Genomic DNA, 18398 nt, shown 5'->3' with positions numbered 1-18398 from the left:
AGATGGCACTGTCTAGAAATGCAGCCTCCTCTACTGCAGACACAGACTACTCTGCTCCTGTTTAGCCTGAGTGTAGACACATAAGTTCAACATAATATGCACCAAATCATATCACCCATGCAAAATATATACTGAATTGCATTTTACAGCTCACATCTTTGTTTTAAACCCAAGTTAAAGCTGAAGGTTCTTAAAAAAGCTACTGGGTTAAAAGCAAAAACTTAATAAAACAAATATATGAGTGATGAAAACCAAGGTCATACGTTTATATGATCTCTGGGTCTCCTCTTAAGTTTTAAACTTTTGGTAACATCTGCATGAAAATTAGTTTTTTTGTTTGTTTGTTTGTTTGTTGTTTTTTAAAAAAAACCCACATTTTGGTTAGTATGAAAACAGAATTGAGCAGCCATATTGTCACTATATTCACTACATCTATTTCATTTTGATCTTTTTTTTTTCACCATTCTTCCTCGTGGAGCATTTCATATATTTTTAAAATCCCCTTTGCGCGTTTCCACTAATGTAATGACGTCATTTGACCACTAGGTGTCAGTCTCCCCCCACGATATCCTAATCTCCATCAGGTTCACATCCTGTTGGAACTCATTCTAACTCGACTACATTATGGAAATTATCTCCAAAGTTTGTCCAAACTGTTACATTACGGAAATGAACTGACTCCATTGTGTTAGAAACACTTTGACAAAACAGGCTTACATGGGGTTCCTATAGTTTCCAAAAATGAAAGAGTCAGGCTCCTGTGAAACCAGCTCCAAGTTTAGGTTTAGGAGGCAAGGACCTTTACTTTTAAGATTAAGCTTCAAATCTCCCTTACTGATAAAGGTTATTGGCTCAGATGCCTTCTGATCTTTATTATTAACACATTTATAACTACCTTTAATATTATTATCACTATATCAACCAATCTGACAGTTCTCAAATACAATTTACTATACAAATAAACTCTACAAATCAAACTGAATTGAACTATGCAATATTTTCAGTTCACAGGACAATATTATACACAATATGACCAGCTTACATTCACTGCGTCCAACACAGCAAACGACCATTTGCATAAAACTCTGCAGCTCCCAAAGCCTCAACCTGGACATTCATTAAGGCCCAACTGTATTATGTATGCATAAGTTTAGAAACATGATATTAACAGAAAAAAAAAAAGTTTTGATGTTGTATAAAGTTATTTTGCTGATTTAGTTATTTATTTGTGGTGATTTGTTCACATTGGCACTGTTGCAATTATTGTACATGCTTATTCTCCACTGGTAATAATCCTGAAATTGTCCAAACAAAATGTGACACACAGTACATCATGTGCATCCCTTAGACCAGAACTGCTGAAAATGTTCAAATTAGTGGCAAGAGGACAGAAGGCTGTCCTGTTTAATGGCTAATATAGTATCATTATTGCCATCTAATACAGTGATGAATCCATTCATTAAAAAAGTCTAAATAAATTATGACCTCAGGCATGTGATCTTGTAATGTCATTTGCTTTTGAAATGTTCTTTCTATTTGACGTGCTACTAAAGGCTTCGGGAGACGACAGTCAGGGCAACATGTTGTGACATTTGCAGAGAGCAACTCTTGTGTCAAGCAACAGCAGGTTTGAAAAGGTGGACTCTCTTTATGCCATGAGGCAAAAAATAGGCACTAAAAGTAAAATACCTGAACGTCTGTTTTGCACCTTTAAAGTGCAGGTATATATTCGTGCATAAAGTGCAGGATCTTAGTTCTAAACGAATAATAAAGCAACTGATGTGCACACATATGTATGTATTCATAATATACATGTGTGATCACCACAATGCTGCTGGATAAATATAAACAGAGTTGGCTCTGATGAGTCACAAATACCAGGTCATCACTGACCCATGGGAGGCCCACCAGTGCTCCTTTTTTCTTTAGGTGAGAATGGCATCTGCCCCATATTTCTTCATGAGTTATACAGCTTGAGCACAAAATTAAAGAATTCAAAATGAAACTGCATGCAAAGTTGTTACTTAAGGGTTTAATATTATGCAAGTTTATGCAAAACAATTGTCACAAGTCACATAAAGCCTACTTTTATTTGTGCATGTTATGCAAAAGCCAACTAGAAACTGTTTTATGAAGAAGAAAGCAGCTGATAGAAAGCGGGAATAAAAAAAAACTGTTAGGGGAGATGAAATAAATTATATAAAATTTAAACATGGGGTGGTGTTACAAAATCGTGTTACACAAGCACTTACAAATGGGATTTCCCGGTAAGTTTCCGAACATCTTTCAAAAACGCCAAGTTATTTCTAAACGTGTTGAAAAAAAACTAGTCGTATAAGAGACTAGGATTTGTTGTACTGAGCAGCGTTATAAAGTGTGCGCAGATTCTAGGGCATCACAAGTTCAAACGGCAGCGCTGAAATCTGGCACAGTCAGTCAACTTCACTGCGTCTCTTCCGTAGTTATGAAACTTTGAGGCGCAGGTTTTGTAACCGGCAGCTTCTGACCAATCACGGCCTGACTCCACCGATCACGTGACCGTGTCTTTTTTATGTAACAAACGGGTATCTATGGGAAAGTCCGTTCACTATACGGTGAGGGACCGCGGCAGCTATAGAAATGTATAGACACGCGAACAGACGAAAACCGAAAGATTCATAACATTTTTAATTTTCCTTTTTATTTTGACGCTACAATGTCGCTCCAGCCGCAAGTGGAGGACGCCCCGGAGGAGAGAAGCGCCTTCTTCATCGGCGCTGACTGGGACAATGTCTCTGAAGAGGAGGACCACCATCAACTTATACTACAGAAAGCCAACGCGTTAGCATCGGAAAACTGCCTCAAAGAAGCCATTGACTGGTTTTCGGTGGCTATGCGGTATTCTCCTGTACGACCGGAACAACTAAGCACTTTTGTTGACTGTATCCTCCGCAACTTTAAGTGGAAAGCGGCTGGGCCCGAGTCGGTGTCGGGCCGGAGCCGGGACGCGGAGGACAGCTCCGGGGAGGACGTGTTTGACTGTCCAAACTGCAATAGCTTCCTGGGTGAACCTGTGACCATAGCCTGCGGACACTCGTATTGTAAACGGTGTTACCATCGGCGGCTGTTCTCCAAGTGCAGGCTATGCAGTGAACCCGTGAGGGGCGAGGAGAAGGCGAGTGTTATTCTGTGCGGACTTTTAGACAAATGGTTCCCGGACGAGCTGAAACAGTCAAAGACGTTAAGCGAGGTGGACTCGCTGTGTAGAAGAAAACGCTACCAGGAGGCTGTGTCACTAGCGAGCGATGTTATTCGGTCAGGTGAGTGTTGTTAACACAGATGTACATCCATGTTGTCGGCAGAGGTGTGTCTGCTGCGCACCCTCACTGAGCAGGCAGGAACACGATGTGTTATTAGAGACGTTACTTAACCGACACCGTGTAGAAATCATAGAAACACACAGTAGCATGACACTGTTACAGCATGCGTTGTCAGTGCACCAAAAGGGCAAAACTAGGGTGAGTTCTACTGACCAACATTTTTTGAAAGCCACCATCATTAACCCGTTGTACTGAAATTTGTCCCCTCCCATTGGCTGCCCTTGGTGGGTCCTGCTTACGAAATTTCACGATCTGAGCATGCGCGCTCCATGCAGGTTACATAAGGCAGGTCGTGACACACACAGGGCCAGGTTTTGTAACTTATCTCGGGGGGTGGTGGAGGGGGCTAGTCGTATTTTGTAATTGTTATGGCTGTTACGAACCACTGTTTCATAAATGTTTTAAAATGGAATGAGGAGACAACTTGTGGGTCAGTTTAAGGGGGCAAGGAAGGCTGGTGGTGCAGATAGACAGTCAAGCAAGCTAGCAAGTTAGCTGTTGTAACGTTATGCAATGGGAGAAATTAAAGTAGGGTGCTTCTGCCTAGCTGTAAGCTTTGCAGGTGCAGAAACAAATACTGACAGGAAAACCCAGTGTGGGTGAAGTGAGATGAGTAATGCTCTCTTTGACCATCAGAAAAGTCCTTGAGGAACCCACGGATGCTCCAGTGGAGTTGGAAACTGAATGCATGTACACTGAGCAACTGATCTTTGAAAAGGACAAGAGTATTGCTGCTATCATGTGGCTGCCTTCATGGAAGTAGAATTTAAAAATACACATTGAAATGGCATGGTGCATTATGGGTATTGCACTGCCCTGCAAGAAGAGTAGGGCTTTGGTTTATTTAATTACCAGTAAATCCTAAAAACCTTCAATCAACTAGGAAAGAACCATGGTGTTTGCCTTTTAGTCACTTATTTTATGTCATTCCAGTTCAGATATGAATGTGCCTTGTGCCTTGAAATGGCTTAGTAGTCTGGAAAATAGTTCTGGACCTTCAAGTGACATAATGTCCCATGTAACCCTCTGCATCCCCGTTGACCTCTGTAACTCAGACATTACCAGTCAAATCATTGTGTTAGAAGAACTTCAATGACTCTGACCTGAAAACATTAGGATTATAAAATGCCGGTGTTCATAGTACGTTTGGTGGTAAAATTAATATTTTTTGGACTTGTGTTATTTAACTCTGAGTGCTGGCCTTATTAAAGGCCACATGACTATAACTAGTATCTCAGCTTCTGACAAGAAAGGCTGTCACTTGACATTGAGTTGAGAACACAAACAGATACCAATGTAGGAGTGATGCAGTCATGCTATCAGCTTTTGCCAGTGGTGGCCCACAGAGCTGCAGATGACTCGAGAAGCAGAACACAGAGTTCCAGATATTTATGGATGCTTCGCTGATGCTATGCTAACTAGACAAACTATCAGTAGCCCTGTTCACGTTAGCATATGGCATAAATCAGAAAAGTGAGCTAAACCCTAAATTGTCTCAATGAAAGATAATGTATTACTGGGATTGATAGGATGCACTGTACTGAACTATACCAGCCCAATCCGTGAAGAAATTTAAACTGATTGAACTTTTGATGGAATGTGGGTCAACCTAATTTACTGACAGAATTTATTAGTTGTCAGTCTGCAGGACAGTTTGCTTCAAAGGACTTGGATCAACTCACAACAGATTGCTATAGTTTGGTAACTGGATGACTGACTGATGTCTTGTTTTAACACAGCCTACATCCCACAAAATGTATGGTTTATCATCATTTCTATATTTGTAGACAATTTAGTCATTTGTTAAAGTGTTTTTCTAGATGTAACATAATACGGCTGCCTCTACAAGGCTTCAAGCTTCTTCTTTTCAATCCAAACTACTATTAGGAAAAGAAATCTAAAACCATGATCATTTGTTGGTCTTTCAAACTTCATATTTTTTGCAGAGTTACAGAGAGTTCATCGACACAGTTAATCTATAATGGTATTACATAATGTATGACTTGCAGTAAATACTTTACGTTGCGGTAAACGCTGCCTACCTGTATAACTAGAAAAACTTATAGGTTTACCCAGTACATTATAGACAATTTCATATCTGTATGATTATTATAGTATTACTTATGCTGTGTTTGTAATTAGCCAACAACTGAATGATTTGAAAGTTGTGCTTTTATATATGTACACACACACACACACACACACACACACACACTATTTCCTTTAGCTAATAATGACGTTTTTCCCTCTCCGTTTCCTCATGTCCCTTGCAGATCCAGATAGGACAGTGGTGGCGCGACTGTCTCGAGCAGAGGCATACATGGCTCTGAAACAGTATCGTCTGGCTTTGGAGGACACAGAATTCTGTCCCAGGTCCAGCTGTTTTGCTGAAGTAGGTCACTCACTCATGCTAGAGTTATTTTTTATTTTGTATTAATAATAGAAACAAAACAAAGTTAATAAATATTATCAATAAACTGCATTTTTACGACAGTTTCAGGTTGCACAAGGCTTTACATGATTGAACCAGGATTAAAACCACCAATAAACATTAAAAAGAACAAATGTTACATAAATTCAAGATACTATTGAACATTTCTGCTGTGATTACGCCAAACTGAGTGCCAGACAACTTATTGGCAACATTGCCAGGTTGTGTACGTATGTTCACACAACAGCCTTTCACTTACTAGAGTCTGGTATGTGTCCAGTCTGTCACTCAGTCTGTTCTAATATATTGGTCAGCCGACCTCTACTGAAAAAAAGGGTGTATTTTAAGAACGCTGCCTTCAAAGCCACAGAAGAGGAGTACCGCATTTTTTGTGTTAGTTGATTGTAGTTACAAGTTAATGGCCTATAAATTGTAGGCCAGTTTGTTAATGCCGGATTTCTTTAGTCTTTCACTTTGTTATTGAACCAAACAGTTTTGAAGTTGATTTGAATTCATGACTTGGGAACCCCAAATTCACGAGCAAAAAAAATCTTTGTGTTCATTCTATTTGTTTAAAGTTATGTCTATATCTATGTCTATGTCTAATAACCTTCTATTTTTAGTGCTGAATAAAAGTGCTTCTCTTAGAGTAAATATGTTACAAAAGAGTGTCATGACTAATGATGGTTTTCTAGGCTGTAACGTAGAATGCAGTGATTAAGGTCAAATCCATTAAAGACTATTGCATCACAAACAGGAGGCCAAATGTCTGTCAAAGCCTAGAATATTATGTTCATTTGTTGTGTAATGTAGATTATTGCTGAATTGTTAATGACATATATGTTTATTATCAGTTTTGTCTGGCTGTTCATTCAGTATGATTTTAAAGCCTTTTTTTAAAGATATAAAAACAACAGCACTTACTATCAACAGTAGGTAAAATGATAACCCATAAAAGTTAATACCCAGTATAAACGTTAATGCTGATATAGAGGTAAAACATCTGTTTCTTCTTTTTGTCCTTTCAGGCTTTGTATAGGAAAGCTATGGTTCTTCATGAAATGGGTCAAGTGGATGAGTCTCTCCAAGTCTTCCTCCACTGCCTGGCTGTTGATGAGGATTTCCCCTGTGCTAAAAGACAAGTGGAAAAGGTGAGTGAGTTAGGATTAGTGTGCTGGCAGTGTGAAAGAAGAAACAGGAGACTCTGCCGTCATCCTGCAAGTGGTCAGTTGAGGTCACATAGTGTTTATGCAAGACGGCTGTTAGGAGCTTGCCTTAATGCTAACAAGGGAAAGTGGAATTCTTACTGTTACACAATTGCTTCTATGAGTCAGGGCACATGAGTGTCCCACTTCTTTGACTGCATAGCTGGGAAAACTTGTTCCATTATTTGTTATTGCACAAAGCCATTTCTTCTGTATTTACATCTAGCATCTGCTGTTGCACTATATTGGTCTTTTGTCATTGCATGGATGTTAAAAGCTTATTTAAGATGAATTACGAAATATACCATTTACCAAGAAACATGGTAGATTTGCCGTGTTTTATAAGCATCCTTATGAAATGACCACTTGTCGTGCTGTGGTTTTAAAAGGATCTAAACTGCTGTAATATGTTGGTCATTTATGTTGATCTTTTTAAATTGGAAAAAAGGCAAAATAAGAAATGTTTAGTCGGTCAAATAGCTGCTTGAGAGAAACATACAAATGGCAGAACTGAATAATTCATTAAGTTAGATTTTTGACACAGTGGATGTGCAAAAGACTTATTGTTTTATGTTTTGGTTAAATATGATGATATTGGTCACTCTATAAAGTTTACTGACAAAACTAAATAAAATGTTTGCTAAATGAACCCCCTTAATCCTGTAGGTTGCTGTACTGGGACCAGGCTGTGTCTACTCTTGGCCCATTCAGTAAATATGGCGTCTAGCACTAGTATGATTAAAATGGATGCAGCACTTGTTGTGCTTTATTTGTGCTTTATCAGATTTTGGCTACAGTTTCAGTATCATCAGTGTTTAGTAACTCATTGTTTTCTTTCAAGTCTAACATACAGTTTTGATTCCACAGAAGTAAAGAATTGAAATGTTTTGCAGTGGTTTTTCAAATCTCATTCTTGCCCAGTGATGGGGACAAGAAGACTTGAATTCTTAGATTTTCTTCTCAAGAGTCTCTTATTGGTAGAGGCTGAGTTTGTTAATTTTTGCCTTGCAGTGGTGCAGCTTTTATGGACTGAATTCAGGAATGTTTTTAAGTGGAAATTGAAAAAATACTCTAGGACTTAAGGGGTTAATCTGTTGTAACACTAGTTTTAAAACCATTGCAACTTTAAGCTGTTTCAGGATCGGAAGAATTGTGTTCATGGAAAAAACTTACAAATATATAACTTTATAATACCAAGATGAGTTTTATAAGGCAAAATCGATAACTTCAGAGGGACTTTCAGGAAAATATATCAGAATTTGTAATTTGCACTTACAAATTCTCAGCCATAAATATTGTCCATTCTTTCTGTCTGTGTTGGGTCGTCTGTCAGGGAATTACATAAGTTGTTTGTGGGTCAGGTCTTGTGACCCAGCCTGTAATGACATTAGTACCCCTTCACAGACAGAATGCAACACTGCAGTTATGCAAGTGACACTCAAATGATTCATACATGTAGTACTACATAAATTGTCTGGGGAAAAAAAATCATTTCCGTTATCTGATGAAACTGTTTTATATTTACTTGTAAATCATAAAAATGTCCACAGTTGTCTCTGAATCATCTGTCTATAAGGTTTTCACATGGTTAAAAGTGTGCAGAATTGATTAGACTTGTTGTTCGCGGATGCTGAATGTGTTGGCATCTTATCTAAATTCCTTATCCTTTCCATCTGGAAAGAGCCACTAAGACTAGACATCAATCTTCAACAGTGTGGGAGCCAGACAGCGTGCATCAGTAGACCGTCAAATCAAGTTTGTGCAGCCTGTAATCTCACTTAGCGTCTCAACAGCTTCGTCAATACCAAAGCCGTGAAAACAGCAAATTAATGAAAAGAACAATGACAGCCTCTGTCCTAGTGGTCCTCACGAAGAAATGTCACAGCATTGAAATGATGCTTAGAATATGGCTACACTGAGTTGAAATAGGAAATAGATAGAAATAAAAACACTGCAATAATCATAATAATTATCCTAAATAGTTTAATCACTGAACTTGTTGTCTCTTATGCTTTTAACTGAAACCCCAGGAAAAAATGTCAATATTTTCTGCTGCTGGGTTCAAACTAAGAAATATCTATTCTGAACATAGCACAAGACAAATCTGTGAACAAACTACAGCATTCTGTAGTTAAATCTTTTGTCAATAACCCCATTGTGTAGAGAGAACAAATATAGTATTTTTCTCTCACTAGAAACTGTGTTTTAAGCCTTGAGTTTCTGCATTGCATTTATTGCCACATGTAGCATCGTACAGACATTTAAAAGGGCAGATTTTTGCCACTCAAATGTAAAGACTTGTAACAACTTTTGCCCAGGCAGATATTACTGGCTTAACATTACTGCTGACATTGGTAACTGTGGGTGTTGTCTGTACATCAGGTTTACTGGATGTGTGTGTCTGGTGTTGAGATTGAATCTTATGTTCCAACAAGACTCTTTGGCTATGATTTATGAATATAAATAGGAGGCTGTGGCTCAGGTGGTAGAGCGGTTGTCCTCTAGTCGCAAAGTTGGCGGTTCGATCCCCGGCCCCTCCACAGTCGAAGTGTCCTTGGGCAAGACACTGAACCCAAAGTTGCTCCCAATGGCAGGCAGCACCTTGCATGGCAGCTCTGTCGCCATTGGTGTATGAATGTGTGTGTGAATGGGTGAATGAGAAACACATTGTAAAGCGCTTTGAGTACCACTAAGGGAGAAAAGCGTTATACAAGTGCAGACGATTTATACTTCAAATATGGGACACGAACATGCACATTGACACGAACTAACTCTTAAATCTATTTAACACATGTGAAAATCAGGTTTCCTAGTCTGTCAGGACTGCATTAACTCTTAACTCTCTTTTTACAGATCTTGTGTGACCTGCTCTCTCCAGCTGATGAGAATGTCAAGGTGGGCCTGAGAGAAACAACGCACAACACATTGCCTCACTTGCGCAGTAAAACCCTTGAGACAGATGCACAAGTTGAACCGCAGAGCCCGGTCCAAAGACAACACCAGGTCCGTGCTCTCTCCGCACACTATCTGGAAAACCAGGAGGTACAAGCACATTGAATAATGATACTGAAATCAGAGTTTATTAGTGTACAGATCCACTGCAGTTGCCACCATCATCTTCTCACCCCAAGTCTTTTGTCACTATTCAGAAACGCTGGGAGAGTCTGGAGCGTCCCGGTCTGAGCCGAGCTCTTTCGCTACGAGTGCACGGCTCTAGCTGTGGTGAGGAGGGGCTTAAGAGAGTTTGCTCTGCTCCTCAACTAGGGGACCAGGAGAAGGGGAGTTTACTGAAGAGGAAGCTGTCCGTGTCAGACACTGAACCTTGTGTTGTTTCCAGTGGAAGTAGCAAGCATAAAAAACAAGGTGAGAAAAACAACTAGCTGCACTACTTTCTGTTCTTCTTACTATTTTTCATTTTAATTTTTAAAATACTTTGTTCTCTATGGCTGACCAAAGGTGTGGCAAAAGGCTCCAAACAACAAAACGCCAAATCTAAAACCTGCAGAAGTGTTCCTAAAGATCTGCTGGACCCCAATGACTTGGAGTGTTCTCTCTGCATGAGGTAAGAATGCACTAGTGTGCTGCATGTACACGTTTACCTCCTACTCAAATCAGTCCATGGAAATGTGATTCATAGCCAGACTTCTGGCATCCAGTCCAACCAGCTGATTGTTTCATCTCTCTGATAAATACAGATTGTTTTATGAGCCTGTGACGACACCATGTGGCCACACCTTCTGTAAAAACTGCCTGGAACGCTGCTTAGACCACACACCCCAGTGTCCCCTCTGTAAACAGAGTCTGAAAGAGGTGAGAGACCAATCGTAGCATGTCTTATTTCTGTGTATCACTCTTCTTACTTACTGTAGCTACCATTATACTAAATATAAAAATGTTTCTTGCTTCTTGTTTTAACTGTTAATTCATCTTCTGCTCTCTCCAGTATCTAGCATGTAGGAAGTACATGGTGACAACTATCCTGGACACATTGATCAAACAGTATTTGAGTCAGGAGTATGCAGAGAGAACTAAAACTCATCTGGAGGAGACCAGAGAGCTTTCCGAGTAAGCTGCCTTATCATCTGGTTCATTCCAATCTTGGTTATCAAATGCTGCTGTATGCAAAAGATGCAAAGTGATTTTAATGGCTTCTCCCTTTGTTTCCTTGTCTGTAGCCTGACGAAGAATGTGCCTATCTTTGTGTGTACCATGGCTTACCCCACTGTGCCTTGTCCTCTACACGTCTTCGAGCCACGTTACCGCCTCATGATTCGCCGCTGCATGGACACGGGCACGCGGCAGTTTGGGATGTGCATCAGTGACCCCCAGAAAGGGTAAGAACACAAGCACAGGCACTCAGTATGGTGTTATATTATTTACTTTATAGATGACTTTCTGCAACATCAGTCATTAGTTTTGAAAGCAGTTGCTTAAAGTCTTCATGGATTTCCTGGTCATGACTTTTAGGTCTCACCGTAGACATCAGTTCAATGTAATTCATTATGTAAGGCCTATGAGGCATCACCGCATTGTCTAAATAAACGACTGTATTCCTCCCTGCAGGTTTGCAGATTATGGCTGCATGCTGATCATCAGGAGTGTGCATTTCCTTCCTGATGGACGTTCAGTAGTGGACACGATCGGAGGAAAACGCTTCCGGGTTCTGTCTCGAGGAATGAAGGATGGTTACAGTACAGCTGACATCGAGCACTTGGAGGACTGCAGGGTAAGAACCACAGTGACCATTACTGAAAAGATTCAGGGTGTATGTGTGTATGCATCTTCATGTATTTAATGACTGATTCTTGCCTGTTAGGTGGAGGACAGCGATGAACTAGAGAGACTACAAGAGCTGCATGATGCCGTGTATGAGCAGGCCCGAGTTTGGTTCCAGAACCTGAAGATCCGCTTCCACAACCAGATCCTGCAGCACTTTGGACCAATGCCAGACCGAGAAGCTGACATTCAGGTACGACTAGGGCACAGTGTATTTATACAGTCACCTGCAGAGATTTTCCTACCTCTGCCCAGAATAAATATCTTCTTATATTCCAAAATATCATTAATCACACAACTATATATATTTGCACTGATCTTTGAGTTTGTTAAGCTAGAAAAATGTTTTTGTTTGCATTTAGCTGCAGTAACTGCAATGGTCAGACAAAAAATTGCTGATGTATAGAAAGGCTGAAATGACTGGCCTTGCAATAGCATTATTATTAATACTGTATATTATGAACAGTGTGCAGAGCTGCAATGCAGACCTCATTTAGAATTAGTGAACTCGAAAATAATACCTAAGCTTCTGTTGATGTGCTGACTGCCCAGAATAGAAACTTAGTTGAGAAGCAGTATAATAGTTTGTCGAGATCAATTTGTAAAAAATACTGTACAGCAGGAAGACTGATTATTATGATTATCAAAACCGGTATATGCTGAACTCAACAAAAGCAGTAATTTTCTTCAAAAGACTGCAGGGTTTGCAAAGCTTTTTATGACTTGAACTGATGATGCTAGACATGCTAAATGCTTGGTGTACAATTGGATCAGCTCATGACACACTTGCCTTTTTGGGAACACACATTGCCATGGATTCACCTGCCTCTGAGATCTTAATACCGGAAAGCAGTTGTTGTGTGTGCTCAGCTGTAGCTCTGGCTCGCAGCCTGTAGCGCTGAAAGGGATTATAGCTCCGTTCTTAGGACGACCACAGGGCAGAGTCTATTGACAATATAGGCTAAAGAGCTTAATGGGGGCTTCATACCTAATCCCTCTGGCCCTGTTGCGTCAGAACAGTGTCATGAAAAGAATCCCCAACTCTACTACGTGTGCACACACTAAAAAAGCTCGGCAGCAACCACAGTTTTTGGAGCTGTTATGTAATTTCTGAACTTCTGTGTTTCAAGGGAACGCAGAACTTCTTTGGTTAGTGGCCAGGGCACTTGTCTTTAAGTGAAATGTAGCACAGACATAGTAATCACCCACCTCCAATCCTTCAAAGTGTTAAGCACATTTTGTAACTGGCTCAGGCTTGCTGACTTGAAAGAAAAAAAAAAAAACAGGATTTTTTTCAGCTGCCTAACTGTGACGCAGTCATGAATTCCTTGTGCAGATTACTGTAAATGGTCATTCATGTTTCAACTCATTCCAGTATTGTAGGACTGAGTGTTCATTTAATTGTCAGTCATGTAACAGGAAGTACTTAAGTATTAAAAAATGAATATTGGAGAGCTAGAACTTGGAAGCAGCAAGAGACCTCTATAAATGTTGAATGTGCTGTGGCTAACTTGATGCTGGATAAAAGTGCATTTTAAAAACTACATTTGTACATTTTTTATTAGCAGATTGGTTTGAAAAGGTGTCATGGATGAATGGATTTCATTACAGCTCTGACAATTCACAGCTATAGATGGCAGATAGAGAAACAGTGAAGCTTCTGTAACACGATCAGTAATAGTGGCACAAAGCTTTGCATGGCAGTTACACAGGAGCTGTTGAGGTGCTGATGGCTGGTCCAGACTACTGTTGCACAGTTTTTGCCGGGAGAAACTTGTTATGATACGGGAGATTGATTTCATCGCTTGTGATGACACAGTTGGGGTTAGAGAAAGTGGAAAACTGTTTCTCAGAACCAGAAAATATGAAATATATTTAATATTTCTAAAATTGCAACTATAAAACAAAAACTATTGTTATTATTATATAAATCCAGGTGATATGAAGATGGACTACTAAAGCTTGTTGTGTTTTAAATTCTTATGTGCACTAATTTAGTTTGTACTGCCTCTGTTTACAGTTTTGCTGTCCTAGGTCTCCTGCTGTATTGTTGTCTTTACTCCTTTTATGCATTCACTTTATTTTTTCTTTCAGACGGCACTTTTTAACTAAGATAGTGAAAAAAGAAAATCACAGAATAAAAAAATGCAAGTTTCAAGAGATATTTTTGTTTGGGTCAAAGCTGTTAACGCTCTTCTTTCTTCCTTTCCAGGCAACTGCAAATGGTCCAGCCTGCTGCTGGTGGCTGCTGGCTGTTCTGCCTATTGACCCTCGGTACCAGCTCTCTGTCCTCTCCATGACCAGCCTCAAAGAACGCCTGGTGAAGATCCAGCACATCCTCACATATCTGCAGAGCATCCCCAACAACTAGAGCTTCCCACAACAAACATCCTTTGAACTGTGAAGTGACATTTAAGAAGCAACTTCTATCGACGTCTCACGTTGTTTCTACCAATAGCTGATCCCATTATTTTTCTTCTTACGGCCACAAGACCCCAAATTTACAGTTATTTCTTTAAAACCTACATAAGATCAGTGCAAAACAGCAACACCCTTGAACTGTGGATCACTAAAACCAGAGATATGGCCAAACCACCTCAGGGATACCTGCAGTGAAACAATTTTTGTTAATCATCATTAAAAAAGTTTTTTTTTTTAAAGAGAGAGAAACATGATAGCACTATTTCTCTTGCTCTTGTTCTTAATGCATCTAATTTTCATGAGAACTTCCTGAATGATTGTTGAGAAATTCAAAGAGCGGTTGCGATTACACTTGCTAACGTTTTGTTGATACTATTGAGAACGGCAGAGAGTAGTGCCTCTAACAATCACTTTTGAGTGTCACTATTTTCTGGTTAGTACGAATGGGACTGAGGTGAAAAGGGTCAAATCTGTTTTTATTTTTGTATCATCTCTGGTGAGACCATTGAAAAGAGAGTTTTCTGGTTTTGTCCGCTGGCCATAAGATGCTATGTTTATATGGAGGAGAAACGGAGCGATTCTGTGAAACTGAATCCTAAATGCTGAAAGTCCAAAAAGTGAAAGCAAGATAATAATGATTACACTAATTATACAGCCTTTAAAAGGCACTAAAAGATGCTTGAAGATGTCATTCAGTTGGGTTTAGAGAAACCATGTGAACAGAGAAGTGCAAAACCAAGTGCACCTAAAGGCTGGTGTATGTGTACCAAACACTGATGAAAGTATTCTTTTCTGAGCATCGAGTTTTCTTCCTACTCATGTTACTTTACTGTTAGTTACTTCCATCTCTGCCACTGCTGAGTTAAAAAGGACCTTCATGTTGAGAGAATGAGATGATCGGTGTCCCATCTTTTTTATACTCTGAATTTCTTCCTGGTTCTCATGCAAAGATTGTCCACTTGTTTCCTCCTAGCATGAGTTTAGAGGAACTCGTGGCCATGACATCTCATTTTGTTTCTATGTCTTCAAACACTTCTTCCTGTGACGGCCCTGTCTTCTCTTCTCTGGTTGGCTCACAGTCTGTCTTTGCTCATCAGCCCTATCTTCCAAGTGCTTTGTCTGTCATAGACCCTCTGAGACCCTGCCGTTGTGTGGGGATTTTGCAGTGAACGTGTTAAAGATTCAGTGGTTCTGTTCTCCTATAACTTGTGTCTCCTTTAAACCAAAAAAGTCAGCTTCCCATTGAATTAATTAAAACTGGATTAATTTATAAGCAAAAAAAAAAAAATGTGTTTGTACATTCTGACCTTGAGTTTGCATTAGAAAATATAAAGGGGTCTTGCAATATTATGACAAATCAAAACCAGAAAAAACAGCATGTATACAGCAAATGGGTTAGTGTTGTTCTTCATTTAAAGCTGCTCTCTGTGTGCTTGGAGGAGAGAGGACGGTACCTGCAGCACTTCAGTCAGGGGACTGCATTTGCCTTACACCATTTTGCATTGTGATTTTATTAGCGCAATGTGTTTGCTTGGTTACCATTCCCTTTTTTCCGCCATCGCATGAAGTATGTTTTAATTGTATTATTTTTCTCAGTTAGTTTAAGCTACCATGTGTCCATAATATCCATAAGGACTTGGAAAAAAAACTCATGTCAAGACTTCTATGTAAGTTGTATGTAAACCATTTGTACAAAGGCTTTTTGGGCATATCTTGCTTTTTTGCTCAAATGTTTTAAGTTATCAATTTTCAATAATAAATGCACTTTTTTTCAATGTTTGTGTCAAGGTTGTTCCCCCTCCCCACCCCACCCCACACACACACACAGTTGAAAATGGCTTTAAAGGTTTCGTACCTCTCTATATGAATGATCTGCTTAACTAAAGATGCAACAACAGAGTAAATCATATATAGTAAAATGTATGTCCTTACATTTGATCTGTAATGAGTGTGCTGATTCTGATGTTGCTGGATTTGAGTATTCAAATTCCGATCACTCACCAGATGCTGATAAAGGTAGTTCTGGATTAATGTCATTCAAAATATAACCTATTTCCAACCAAACCTCACCCACTTTAAATTGTTAAAAAGAACACAAAGAAAAGCAGAAATTTCTGAAGTTAAACAACCAAAACTATTCTAACTTTGGCAGAAGCAGTTGCTTACGTACTATTCCATCACTCAGAGTGGGATGCTAATTGAGAAAACAAATGTGCAGGGCCAGCTGAGTCACCAGCTGAATAAGAAATACAAGTTCAAACACTAGTAGGTGGGAAATCAATAGGTTAAAAAACTAATCTAGTTCTGATGATTGTGTACATTTCTGAGCCACAGGGGGGCGCCAGTGCAGCATTGTTGTTACATGCAATCAAGTGTTTCATAACTCACGCTTTACTCACTGTGCTTATTCCATCTCAACTTTTATTATGAAAATATAAAGCGATCTTTTTGACTTGATGATGATTTTACAATCAAACATACATTGAATACATTAAAAAAATATACAGAAAAGGGATTGCAATAGAAGTAGGTAGACCTCAGTCTTGAGTTTAGGGTTCACAGCTCAGAAATGCAGCGCTGTGTGCTCCATCGTTTTCCATCAGAGGTCATCGTGCAGAAAGCATCATCATGAACTCTGCAGGGGGAGACAAAGATGACAGCAGATCACTGATAAGGACTAATGACAATCTACCATCATAAAAGGACTGCATGGGATGCAGCCACATCATTCCCAGCCCACGTGAAATTTTACTGGAGACTAACACCGCTCATGGTGTGATGCAGCGACAAAATATTTCCATTATCACCAAGTTAATGAAAAATAGAAGCGCTGATGGGATGATGTGTTAAAACAAAAACAGAGAAAGACTAAAGGAGCAGTTTCATATTTTTCTTTTCCACAGCTACACACGATTGATTGTCTGAACAGGGATCGAACTTAAGCCTAGATTTAAAAGGCTAACAGCTCTATTTTTTCACTTCTCCCAGTGATTGCCATCTGTTTCAACTCACTGATGAGTTCACTTGTCAATCAAGGCAGCTATTAATGTGTCCTGTCAATAAAACCTAGCTGCAGGTAGCTCGAGGCAGACTTTGCTAAATCACACATCTTCCATTTCCCATTGTCTTCCTGAAGGGCTTTGCGCTGAAAGATTTCTGATTGAAGGTGTGGATCTATTGACTGTCTGAATACTAAAGCTTAATTTCTGATTGACCCACTAACATGCCTTGACTAGGAAAAGCAGCTCTGTCCCACTCATACTAACACTCGAGTCTGACCTATCACGGGAACATTTTCACAGCTCCGGTAGATGCTGTGAATGCTTGTCAGCCGTGTGCCTTGTGGGATGTTCGGCACATGTGGCCGTCCTGGGCAGATACACTCAAATGCTGCCCTTGGGGCTAATTGATGATAATGAGGAGCACCTGCTTATTGATCCGTTCTGGGACTGACATGCCTATTCATATGTTCCCAATAATTGTAATTGATTGGACTGCTGAGACAACACTAACAGGATCACACCTGTAAGCCTGGGATGTACTGCAGCCTGTAATCGTACTAACACGCGTGTGGTGTTGATGGCGCCTGCACATGAGCACATTGACTTGCCTCCACACATTTATATATACGTGTGTGACTGTGAATTGTGTGACACATTGCATTGTTTGCTTGTGTGAGAGGCAGCACATGGTAATGTAATTTCAGCAGAGTCCTTGAGCTGTCCAGCAGTGTCTTTTCTTTGTGTGTAGTATGTGACAGGTGTCCAGGCATGTACATCGATTGGCTTAATGCACTCCTGATTAGATTGAATAGGCCCTTCTGGGCATCCCACCTTGACTTAACCATGCCTCTTTCCTATCTCACTCTTTTCTCACCTCATTTCTTTCTCGGTTTTGGTGGGATTGCTGCGCAAGCACAATCCCGATGTATGTTGCTGTTGGCTAAATCTCCTTCTGTCCCCTTCCTGGTCAAACAATTTTCAACTACGTTCATTCTGTCCTTCCAGCTTGCTCTTCCCTACACCAACAGTCCAGAACCTTTTATTTTCACAGCCCTATTAGAGGAGCTTTCTCTTCATTGATATTACACCAAATGTGTTATTATGAATGAATGGATTCTAAAATACTGGGATATACTGTGCTGGATTCTTATATTTTCTAAATAAGGTGACATTGCTACAATATAATTTTCAAGTTTAGGTTGCT

At 39.7% G+C, this 18398-nt stretch overlaps 2 protein-coding genes across 2 annotated transcripts in view; one reads left to right on the top strand and one right to left on the bottom strand.

Annotated features, from left to right (window-relative positions):
• Positions 1-2464: 2464 nt before the first annotated feature.
• On the top strand, positions 2465-15967 carry lonrf1 (LON peptidase N-terminal domain and ring finger 1). Its single transcript, XM_008286266.1, is given in 14 exon segments — positions 2465-2540; positions 2543-2616; positions 2618-3299; positions 5633-5751; positions 6819-6941; positions 9849-10037; positions 10145-10358; positions 10452-10557; positions 10691-10805; positions 10939-11060; positions 11171-11329; positions 11559-11721; positions 11812-11964; positions 13984-15967. Coding segments are annotated over 14 exon segments (2454 nt in total). The 3' UTR covers positions 14143-15967.
• A 626-nt stretch (positions 15968-16593) lies between these two features.
• cabp4 (calcium binding protein 4) overlaps positions 16594-18398 on the bottom strand; it is a 27708-nt gene continuing 25903 nt past the window's right edge. Inside the window, exon 8 of the mRNA XM_008286265.1 lies at positions 16594-16827. Coding sequence (XP_008284487.1) covers positions 16799-16827 — 29 coding nt within the window. The 3' untranslated portion in view covers positions 16594-16798. The remainder of the gene's footprint in view (positions 16828-18398) is intronic.

The sequence above is a fragment of the Stegastes partitus genome, unplaced genomic scaffold, assembly GCF_000690725.1.
Source record: "Stegastes partitus isolate 25-593 unplaced genomic scaffold, Stegastes_partitus-1.0.2 Scaffold444, whole genome shotgun sequence".
Classification (NCBI taxonomy): Eukaryota; Metazoa; Chordata; class Actinopteri; family Pomacentridae; genus Stegastes; species Stegastes partitus.
Note: the sequence above shows the minus strand (reverse complement) of the source record. Positions and strands in the feature narration are given on the sequence as shown.